Source organism: Rattus rattus, chromosome 9, assembly GCF_011064425.1.
Source record: "Rattus rattus isolate New Zealand chromosome 9, Rrattus_CSIRO_v1, whole genome shotgun sequence".
NCBI lineage: Eukaryota > Metazoa > Chordata > Mammalia > Rodentia > Muridae > Rattus > Rattus rattus.
The window spans coordinates 39,678,359-39,690,537 of NC_046162.1; the positions used below are offsets into that span (position 1 = coordinate 39,678,359).

At 40.5% G+C, this 12,179-nt stretch overlaps 1 protein-coding gene across 1 annotated transcript; it reads left to right on the plus strand.

The window, feature by feature from the left end:
• Positions 1-9,046: 9,046 nt before the first annotated feature.
• LOC116909605 (olfactory receptor 2T4-like) lies at positions 9,047-9,994 on the plus strand. The gene has a single exon (XM_032913227.1). It carries the CDS (start codon positions 9,047-9,049, stop codon positions 9,992-9,994), a length of 948 nt encoding a protein of 315 aa, XP_032769118.1.
• Positions 9,995-12,179: the final 2,185 nt, after the last annotated feature.

Genomic DNA, 12,179 nt, shown 5'->3' on the forward strand with positions numbered 1-12,179 from the left:
TGCGTTCCATTAACACACACACACACACACACACACACACACACACACACACATGTGTTCACAAAAGCATGAGTCTTGCCTTGAGTATGCTGATAATTCCTGCCTCAGTCTCACAAGTACTGGGATTGTTGTAGTCATCTGTTCCACAGACACCCTTCCTTCTGCATGCTTAAGCATTCGCATCACAATTCATTTATTTCAAAACTGTCTTTGGGTGGTTTATTGATTTCAGCTGTGGGTAAGTTTTGAGAGTTACATAAATGCAAAAGTAATTGTCTTCATTTTATTCAAGTTTCATAATATGAAGCATGTAATGAGTGATCTAAAGTAAAACCATACCTCTCTACAGAAGTAATGTTTTCCATAGAACCCAGGCAGGTGCCCACGCTGTGCGTACTCACAGGGTAAGCACTCACTCTGTCAGTGACTCTATGATATGAGGCAGATGGCTGAGACCCTGAGCTTCTCCTCTATAAAACAGGAGAGTGTGGTGAGTCTTATGGAAGCAACAGGGAGGAACAGGGATGCTGCTGGCTTGGGATGCTGCTCTGCCATTGCTCTGCCTTCACTGTTAGCAATGCAAAGGTTTCACATTGCACAAAGCTGTTCACATGGCAACAAATGACACAGCAGTAAGGACAAGACAGCTGCTAATCCCTTCCCTACTTCAAACCACAGTCCTGATCTCACTGATGCCAGTGGTCCCCATTTAAAAGAGAGCTCTGATTTTCACAGCCCACCACCTGGCCCTCACCTGCCTCCTGACCTCCACTCACCCAGCAGATAGGGTTCAGGACTTCTCACAGCCTGGGGTTCCCTCGCTGTCTTTCTTCACTGTGTCCACCATCATAAACTGAGTCAGCAGATAAACATAAGGTGAGTGTTAAAAATCTTACATTGTTGAATAAATCTGAGTTTCCATTCAAAAATATGTGTTTGTAAAATGGAAATCTATCTCATTTCTTTCTGTCTCCCAGTCTATTTCCTGTCTGTATTTCTGTCCATCTCTTCTCAGAGGTCTCAGATCTGCATGGTGTCTATGTGAAGGCATCAAGAAGCTTGCCTTTCTTTGCTCCAGCAAACAGCAGCTTGGGCAGTTCGTGACATTTCAATGACCTCAGTATGTGGTTTACTTTGTTGTTTTCATTGTTAGAATCTTGACACAGATGTAACATGTTCCTAAGAGTTGTGATCGCTGTCTCAAAAACCCATCCCTTGAAAATATTGAAAACATCTCAGAAAGTGAAAATTTCATATCCTTCCTACTGCCTATACTTACCAAAATGTACTATCTACTCAATAATGAATAAATAAATGAATAAATACAATAAAAACATTTAAAAAATCTCTCTTTTAAAGTACGGTGGGCCTGGTCAGAAAGGATGGATGCATTCTGTAGGATGCTAATTCTCACTGTGTTGTACGTATTTAAAACTTCCAACTTAATTGGCATTTAAGGGCTATTTTCCCAGCATGAGTGGACACTGACCTTGTTCAGTGAAATCAAGGTTAATGTGTCCCTGGATTCCTCAGCATCTAACACAAAGGCATGGTGTGTGTGGAGTGAAGGTTTCTATGCACTGTTCCAGGAACATCTCAGGGCTGTGTTCTTTGTTCCCTGACTCAGTGAGGAAGTAGCTGTAACTCCTTGGAGAATCTGCTGCCACACCCTGGTCTGACAACCAGCAGTGACTGCTAAACACTCAGTCTCCTGATGAAGCTTAGAGCAAATGGACAACCTGTGAGTAGATGAACTAGGAGAAGCAGAGGCCAGAAGAGGTGGGACTTCCAATTAACTCTGTCTAACCAGTGTTGGATGAGAAACATTATATATATATATGTATATATATGTGTGTGTATATATATATGTATATGTATATATATGTATATGTATATATATAATTGTGTCTACATTTTCATATGAATATGTTTATTTGAATGTACATTCAAAGACCATTTATCTGTCAAAACAAAGTTACAGGACTGTACAAACTCACCAAGAAATAGACTATATGCAGTACTCAACTTAGAACTTGTACCAAATTATTTTAAAAACCACATTCCTCAGTGAATGCTAAACTGGGGAGTACATGCGATATTATGCTAGGAGAAGAAGCTCTAAAATGGTTATTTTTTTTTCTTTTTCTTTTTTTCGGAGCTGGGGAGCGAACCCAGGGCCTTGCGCTTGCTAGGCAAGTGCTCTACCGCTGAGCTAAATCCCCAACCCCTATTTTTTTAATCCAACCCTCTTTAATTTAGCCTTGGCAAATTTTCTCTTTACAAGAGCAAAACCCAGCCACATTCTTCATTAAATTATTACAAACGACAATCTCTAGAATACCTACTAACATTTCTTTCTCCTCTGAAACTTCTTGAGGTAGGCCAAGACAGTTCAAATTACCTCAGCACCACTGTCTCCCGTGCTCCTACTAAGTTGGCCCATTAAGCCCCACTTAAAGTGTTCAACTGCTTTCCTAACACAAAGTCCCCATTTCTCCAAAGAAAATCATGGTCAGGCCTATCACAGCAACACCCCAGTCTCTGTTACCAACTTTTGCCTTACTTAGGGTTTTACTGCTATGAAGAAACACCATAACCATAGCAATACCTGCAAAGGAAAAGATTTAATTGGAGCTATCTTCCCGATTCAGAGGTTTAGTCCATTATTGTCCTGGTGGGAAGTAAGGCAACGTGCAGGTAGGCAGACATTGTGCTGGAGACAGAGCTGAGAGCTCTCTTGGGAGGTGAAGAAAGAATGAAGAAAACCAGATGACGCTACTGACTTTCTAGGGTCACTATTTCTGAGGTCATTTTCTCCATTTTTATTCTCTTTCACACTTCCAGTTATCTATATTCAATATTCCTTTTCTTGGGGATTCATTATTTTTCCATTTCATCTGATTTGTTTTCACTTTCTGAATACTACTTTAAGAAATTCCTTGACCCCACCTTTCTTGTCTTTAGGCTGTCCTCTTCCTCACGTCAGCCAAACTTCCTGTAAATCTTTCTTATTTCTTTTTTTTCCATCTTTATTAAATTGGTTATTTCTTATTTACATTTCAAATGTAATTTCCTTTCCTGTTTCCCAGGCCAATATCCCTCTAAACCCTTCACCTCCCAATCTCTATAGGTGTTCCCCCCATTACCACCCTCCCTCCAAGAATCCTGTTCACTGTAGGTCCAGCCTTGGCAGGACCAAGGACTTCCCCTTCCACTGGTGCCCTTACTAGACTATTCATTGCTACCTATGCAGTTGGAGCCAAGGGTCAGTCCATGTATAGTCTTTGGGTAGTGATTAGTCCCTGGAAGCTCTGGCTGGGTGGCATTGTTGTTCATATGGGGTCTAGAGCCCCTTGAAGCTCTTTCAGTCCTTTCTAAGATTCCTGCAACTGGGGTCCTATTCTCAGTTCACTGGTTTAATGATGCCTTTCGCCTATGTATTTGCTGTATTCTGGCTGTGTCTCTCAGGAGAGATCTACATCAAGTTCCTGTCAGCCTGCACTTCTTTGCTTCATCCATCTTATCTAGTTTGGTGGCTGTATATGTATGGGCTGCATGTGGGGCAGGCTCTGAATGGGTGTTCCTTCTGCCTCTGTTCTAAACTTTGCCTCCCTATTCCCTGCTAAGGGTATTCTTGTTCCCCTTTTAAAGAAGGAGTGAAGCATTTGCATTTTGATCATCCTTCTTGAGTTTCATGTGTTCTGTGAATCTAGGGTAATTCAAGCATTTGGGCTAATAGCCACTTATCAATGAGTGCATACCATGTATGTCTTTCTGTGATTGGGTTAGCTCACTCAGGATGATATTTTCCAGTTCCAACCATTTGCCTATGAATTTCATAAAGTCATTGTTTTGATAGCTGAGTAGTATTCCATGTGTAGATGTACCACATTTTTTGTATCCATTCCTCTGTTGAAGGGCATCTGGGTTCTTTCCAGCTTCTGGCTATTATAAATAAGGCTGCTATGAACATAGTGGAGCATGTGTCTTTGTTATATGTTGGGGCATCTTTTGGGTATATGCCCAAGAGTGGTATAGCTGGGTCCTCAGGTAGTTCAATGTCCAATTTTCTAAGGAACCTCCAGACTGATTTCCAGGATGGTTGTACCAGTCTGCAATCCCACCAACAATGGAGGAGTGTTCCTCTTTCTCCACATTCACGCCAGCATTTGCTGTCACCTGAGTTTTTGATCTTAGCCATTGTCACTGATGTGAGGCAAAATCTCAGGGTTGTTTTGATTTGCATTTCCCTATGACTAAAGATGTTGAACATTTCTTTAGGTGTTTCTCAGCCATTCGGCATTCCTCAGCTGTGAATTCTTTGTTTAGCTCTGAACCCCATTTTTTAATAGGGTTATTTGTCTCCCTGCAGTCTAACTTCTTGAGTTCTTTGTATATTTTGGATATAAGCCCCCTATCTGTTGTAGGATTGGTAAAGATCTTTTCCCAATCTGTTGGTTGCCGTTTTTGTCCTAACCACAGTGTCCTTTGCCTTACAGAAGCTTTGCAGTTTTATGAGATCTCATTTGGCGAATCTTGATCTTAGAGTATAAGCCATTGGTGTTTTATTCAGGAAATGTTCTTATTTTTAATAGCGTTATTTGTCTCCATGCAGTCTAATTTCTTGAGTTCTTTGTATATTTTGGATATAAGCCCTCTATCAGTTGTAGGATAGGTAAAGATGTTTTCCCAATCTGTTGGTTGCTGTTTTGTCCTAACAACAGTGTCCTTTGCCTTACAGAAGATTTACAGTTTTATGAGATCCCATTTGTCGATTCTTGTTATTAGAGTATAAGCCATTGGTGTTTAGAGTTATTAGAGTATAACACATTGGTGTTTTATTCAGGAAATTTTCTTATTTTTAATAGGGTTATTTGTCTCCCTGCAGTCTAACTTTGTGAGTTCTTTGTATATTTTGGATAAAAGCACTCTATCAGTTGCAGGATTGGTAAAGATCTTTTCCCAATTTGTTGGTTGCCGTTTTGTCCTAACAACAGTGTCCTTTGCCTTATAGAAACTTTGTGGTTTTATAAGATCCCATTTGTCGATTCTTGATCTTAGAGCATAAGCCATTGGTGTTTTGTTCAGGAAATTTTCTCCAGTGCCCATGTGTTTGGGATGCTTCCCCACTTTTTCTTCTATTAGTTTGAGTGTATCTGGTTTGATGTGGAGGTCCTTGATCCACTTGGACTTAAGCTTTGTAGAGGGTGATAAGAATGGATTGATCTGCATTCTTCTACATGCTGACCTCCAGTTGAACCGGCACCATTCACTGAAAAGGCTATGTTTTTTCCATTGGATGGTTTTGGATCCTTTGTCAAAAATCAAGTGTCCATAGATGTGTAAGTTCATTTCTGAGTCTTGAATTCTATTCCACTGGCCTATATCTGTCTCTGTACAAATACCATACAGTTTTTATCACTATTGCTCTGTAATACTGCTTGAGTTCAGGTATAGTGATTCCCCCAGAATTCCTTTTATTGCTGAGAATATTTTTAGCTATCCTAGGTTTTTTTTATTCCAGATGAATTTGCAAATTGTTCTGTCTAACTCTCTGAAGAATTGGATTGGAATTTTGATTGGGGATTGCATGGAATCTGTAGATCGCTTTTGGTAAAATGGCCATTTTTACTATATTAATCCTGCCAATCCATGAGCATGGGAGGTCTTTCCATCTTCTGATATCTTCAATTTCTTCCTTCAGAGGTGTGAAGTTTTATCATGCAGATCTTTCACTTTCTTGGTTGAAGTCACACCAAGATATTTTATATTATTTGGGACTGTTATAAAAAGTATCGTTTCCCTAATTTCTTTCTCAGCTTGTTTATCTTTTGTGTAGAGGAAGGCTACTGATTTGTTTGAGTTAATTTTATACCCAGCCACTTTGCCGAAGTTGTTTATCAGGCTTAGGAGTTCTCTGGTGTAACTTTTGGGGTGTCTCATATATACCATCCTATCCTCTGCAATAGTGATATTTTGACTTCTTCCTTTCCAATCTGTATCCCTTTGATCTCTTGTTGTCTGATTGCTCTGGCTAGGACTTTGAGAACTGTATTGAATAAGTTGGGTGAGAGTAGGCAGCCTTGTCTAGTCCCTGATTTTAGTGGGGTTGCTTCAAGTTTCTCTCCATTTAGTGTAATATTAGCTATTGGTTTGCTGTATATGGCTTTTACTATGTTTAGGTATGGGCCTTGAATTCCTGTTCTTTCCAGGACTTTTATCAAGAAGGGCTGTTGAATGCTTTCTCAGCATCTAATGAAATGATTATGTGGTTTTTATCTTTCAGTTTGTTTATATAGTGGATTACATTGATGGTTTTCTGTATATTAAACCATCTCTGCATACCTGGAATGAAATCTACTTGATCATGATGGATGATTGTTTTGATGTGTTCTTGGATTCGGTTTGCAAGAATTTTATTGAGTATTTTTGCATCGATATTCATAAGGGAAATTGGTCTGAAGTTCTCTTGCTTTGTTAGGTCTTTGTGTGGTTTAGGTTTAAGATTAATTGTGGCTTCATAGAAGGAATTAAGTAGCGCTCCGTCTGTTTTAATTTTGTGGAATAATTTGGATAGTATTGGTATGAGGTCTTCTATGAAGGTCTGATAGAATTCTGCACTGAACACATCTGGACCTCGGCTCTTTTTGGTTGGGAGACTTTTAATGGCTGCTTCTATTTCCTTGGGAGTTTTGGGGTTGTTTAAATGATTTATTTGTTCCTGATTTAACTTCGGTACCTAGTGTCTGTGTAGGAAATTGTCCATTTCCTCTAGATTTTCAAGTTTTATTGAATATAGTCTTTTGTAATAGGATCTGATGATTTTTTAATTTCCTCTGGCTCTGTTGTTATGTCTCCCTTTTCATTTCTGATTTTGTTAATTTGGACACACTCTCTGTGTCCACTGGTTAGTCTGGCTAAGGTTTTATCTATCTTGTTGATTTTCTCAAAGAACTAACTTTTGGTTCTGTTGATTTTTTGTATGGTCCTATTTGTTTCTACATGGTTGATTTCAGCTCTGAGTTTGATTATTTCCTGCCTTCTACTCCTCCTGGGTATATTTGCTTCTTTTTGTTCTAGAACTTTTAGGTGTGCTGTCATGCTGCTGTTACATGCTCTCTTCTGTTTCTTACTGAAGGCACACAAAGCTATGAGTTTTCCTTTTAGCACAGCTTTCATTGTGTCCCATAAGTTTGGATATGTTGTACCTTCATTTTCATTAAATTCTATGAAGTCTTTAATTTCATTCTTTATTTCTCCCTTGACCAGGTTCTCATTGAGTAGAGCATTGTTCAACTTCCATGTATATGTGAGCATCCTTTCCTTATTGTTATTGAAGACCAGCTTTAGCCCGTGGTGGTCTGATAGGATGCATGGGATTATTTCTATCTTTCTGTATCTGTTGAGGCCTGTTTTGTGGTCAATTTTGGAGAAAGTAACACGAGGTGGTGAGAAGAAGGTATATCCTTTTGTTTTAGGATAGACTGTTCTATAAATATCTGTTAAGTCCATTTGGTTCATAACTTCTGTTAGTCTATGCTTCTATCTACAGCTCCTTGTCTCTTCCTTTGGTTTTCTATATCCAGGGTTGTCTCCCTTTGTGCTTTCTTTCTTGTTTCTATTTCCATTTTCAATTCCTTCACCTGTTTTGATTGTGTTTTCCTGAAATTCTTTCAGGGATTTTTGTATTTCTCTCTAAGGGCTTTTACTTGTTTATTTGTGTTTTCCTGCATTTCTCTAAGGGAATTCTTTATGTCTTTCTTAAACTCCTACAAAATCATGAGCAAATGTGATCTTAAATCTAGATCTTGCTTTTCTGGTGTGTTTGGATATTCAGTGTTTGCTTTGGTAGGAGAATTGGGCTCTGATGATGCCATGTGTGTGGTCTCTAATGCTTGGGTTCCTGTGCTTGTATCTCACCATCAGGTTGTCTCTGGTGTTGCCCTGTTCTGCTATTTCTAACAATGGCTTGACCGTCCTGTAAACCTGTGTGTCAGGAGTGCTGTAGACCTGATTTCCTGTTTTCTTTCATCCAGTTATGGGAACAGAGTGTTCTGCTTTCAGGTGTTTAGTCATTCCTGTCCACTGGCTTTCAGCTCTTCCTGTGGGCATGTGTCCTGAGTCCACCAGGCAGGTCACTAGGAGCAGAAAAGTTGGTCTTACCTCGGGTCTTGGGCCTGAAGTCGCTCCTTGTGGCTCGGTTTCAGCTCTCCATGAGGGCAGCAACCAGAAAGCCTGAAACTTCTTCTGGGTCCCTGTGCACAGGGGGCCCTGATGGCGCTAGGTGTTTTCCTCTAGAGTCAGAAATGTGGGCAGAGAGTAGTCTCCTCTGGTTTCACAGGCATGTCTGCCCCTCTGAAGGTCTACCTCTCCTTCCCACGGGATTTGGGTGCAGGGAGCTGTTTGACCAGGTCCGTTCAGATCCGGGCACAGTCTGGAGTACATGGCTCCAGCAGCTTGACTTCCCCTATCTTCCTGTGCCCAAAGGCCCTATACAGTTTCCTCTTGAGCCAGGGACGTGGGCAAAGGTGGGCAGTATTGGCGGTCTCTCCTACCCTGCAGGCTCACAAGTGCCCACCAGTGTGGGTGATGAGCCCTCTCTCCCATGGGGTTTGAAAGCAGGGAGCTGTGGGGGATCTACACGGGTACTTAAGACCAACTTGTATATTCATTAATGTCCAGCCAATGTGTCTGTTTGGTTACTTGTTTGAATTACACATACACTGGTTTCTGTTAGTTCATTTTCTTGGTATTTCACTATTTTTGTTGAGAGAAAATGTTATCTGGCAAATACCAAAAAATTGTTACACAGGACACTTTTTGTTATGAGGAAAGACCATGATCATAAACTGTGTCAACTCTACTCTGACTGGTTTTGGCTCCAACCACAGACAGGTGAATTATTAATTTTTATTTGCCTTGCATTATAAGTAGATTACCATTTTCAAATCTACAAGCCCAGAAAATTTCTCAGCATGGTAGGCTTATATGCATATCACTAAGCAGTCACTAACCATAAACCTTCTTGGTTGCCTAGGAGACACACATGAACATCAACACCTGGATGAACAACTTCACTGGACAGTCAGGTTTCACCCTGGTGGGATTCTTAAGTCAATCCAAACACCCTGCCCTGCTTGCTGTGGTCATATTTGTGGTTTTCCTGATGGCCTTGTCTGGGAACACCCTTCTGATCCTGCTGATACTCTCTGACACCCACCTCCACACACCCATGTACTTTTTTATCAGCCAGCTGTCTCTCATGGACATCATGTACATTTCTGTCACTGTGCCCAAGATGCTCATAGACCAGGTCCTGGGGAATCACGAGATCTCAGCTGCTGCCTGTGGGATGCAGATGTTCCTCTACCTGACATTAGCAGGTTCAGAATATTTGATTCTAGCTGCCATGTCTTATGACCGCTATGTGGCCATCTGCCATCCACTCCGGTATCATGTCCTCATGAACCACAGGGTGTGTCTTCTCCTGATATCTTCATGTTGGCTCTTAGGATCCTTAGATGGCTTCATGTTCACCCCTGTCACCATGACCTTCCCATTCTGTGGGTCGAGGGAGATCTATCACTTCTACTGTGAGGTTCTGGCTGTGACAAAGCTCTCCTGCTCAGACACCTGGCTCTATGAGACCTTCATGTATGTGTGCTGTGTGATCATGCTTCTCATCCCTGTGACAGTCATCTCAGGATCCTACTCATCCATCCTCCTCACTGTTCTCAGGATGAACTCAACAGAGGGCAGGAAGAAGGCTCTTGCAACCTGCTCCTCCCACATGACTGTGGTCATCCTCTTCTATGGCACTGCTATCTATAACTACATGCTCCCTGCCTCCCTCCACACCCCTGAGAAGGACATGATGGTGTCTGTGTTTTACACCATACTCACACCTCTGTTGAACCCACTAATATATAGTTTTAGGAATAAGAATGTCACTGAAGCTATGAGAAAATGGTTGGGTTTGAGCCCCCTCTTCTAAGAAATTGTAAAGTAACCCATAATGCATATTCCTTTTCCTTGTCACTATATATCAGTTGATCCAGGTCTCATGCTGAGATTATTCCAGATCCATTGTGCCTCATTTCATATTCACCCTTTCTTGTAGAACTCTTTCTCTATTCTTAAATTTCTTTGTTGATATACTTCTTGTCCATTCAGAAATCTTATTGGAGTTGTGCCACTGTTACATTTTATGAAGTTCATAATGGCTGTTTAATATTGTGGGACAAAAGTCTTACCATTTGACATTATGTCATATTGAAAAATGAAGAGTCATGAAGTATTCAATTTATAAAAGTTAGAGTGAGACAGAACAGTGTTTAACAACATTAACCAGGAGTGACTAGAGACCATTGGCATATTGAAACAATTATGTGTACCCTCTTGATAATTGATGTAAAATTAAAATTATGTAAAATAAAGAACAAGATACAGATTTCTCCCTTCAGCTCCTGTACTGTGATATAGTAAAAATAATGTGTTAGTGATTTAAATTTGGATAGTTCAATTTGCCCCAAAGATTTCAAATGGTCAGGGTACCTGCACTTCAATATAAATATATTCTCCAAAAACAATCACACAGTAGATTTAATTGAAATGAAAAACCACTTATTCTTGAGCCAAATGTGAATAACCACGGCCCAAGAACTTGGGTTCATGTTTTTCCATATGACTTGTTTCAAAGTCTCATGGGTTGTTACAAAGCACAAACAAGTCATAAGCCATAACTCAAGGCATTTTCAACTACACTTGTGGAAACCTCAGCATTCAGGTTGTGGCAAACTGAGAAAATCTCTGCTGTGGTTCTTAGATGATGTCCGGTGACATGGAAAGCCTTCAGAGTAAGGGAAGCTTAGCATTCTAAGAAGTCAATACATTCAAAGGTGTGACCTGCTTGTCAAAGACATGCTGGCAGAAACCACAGTGGGCAATGAATGGCTCCTTGGGACACTATAGACAGCCCAGGGTAAATGGGCTCTGTCTCTGTGATTTCGAAAGCTCCATGTTCACAAGAGCTCCAATCAGTTTGCCAAATGCAGAATCTTAAACATGTGTTTGGCATTGTTCTCTGAGAGCCTCAGCACAGTGTCCCGTGTTTGCCAAGCATAAAATTTGGTGCATGAGGAGGCCAAGTACTGTCTTACAACCTGTGGTGAAGAAGCCCATTCGCAGGTGTCTGGATGAGCAGGGCAGCAGTCTTTAAGAGAGGTGTCTAGTGCAGACATTCTGATGTGGGTCTGACTTGATTCCACTCTCTGTTCTGACACTGAGTTTACATGTGACATGTTACATGAGTGTCATACCTGAAACTAAATTAGAGAGAAAGCTGTGAGGCCAGAGAAAGCAAAAGCAGCAAATGAGAGAAACAGGTTTCTGGATCGACCAGAACTGGAATCCTTGTTCAAACCGGCTTCCTGCATGTTTCTTCTCTGCTCTTCTACTTACAATATTTGAAATAATTTACTTTCTTGTAAACATTATATTCTCTTGGGACTTCAGGCTAAATAGCAGTAATTTCATGTGGAGTGGATAGTTCTGATGCTAAGGAAGATTGCTCTTCAGTTTCTATCTTTTTGCAACTCCTATTTCTTTTTTTTAAGATTTATTCATTTATTATATATAAGTACACTGTAGCTGTCTTCAGATACACCAGAAGAGGGCATTGGATCTCTTTACAGATGGTTGTGAGCCACCATGTGGTTGCTGGGAATTGAACTCAGGACCTCTGGAAGAGTAGTCGGGTGCTCTTAACCGCTGAGCCATCTCTCCAGCCCTCAACTCCTATTTCTTGGTGGTAGATTGATTCCATATTTTGCACTGGTTTTATACCAGACCAGTTATACATTAAAATCCACCTTGTAGAAGATGTCAGACAACAACATGGAATCTTTTTCACTTCCTTCTTGACAGAACTGTTCTTTTCCCATGTAGCAAATACTACTAGGGCTAAGGATAGAAACAAGAATGCAAATTCATGAGAAGTCAGATCTCATAGATTATTGTGCTCATAAATAAATCATTTATGTCACGATCAGAAACAGACATTCTCTCTTGAAAATGATGTGCTATTCTGTTTTAGTGATTCCAACCTCAACATCTGGTGAGAGTGTCAAGGCCCCTTCTCATCACAAACTTCATTTCCGAAAAGGTAATTATGTGTCAGC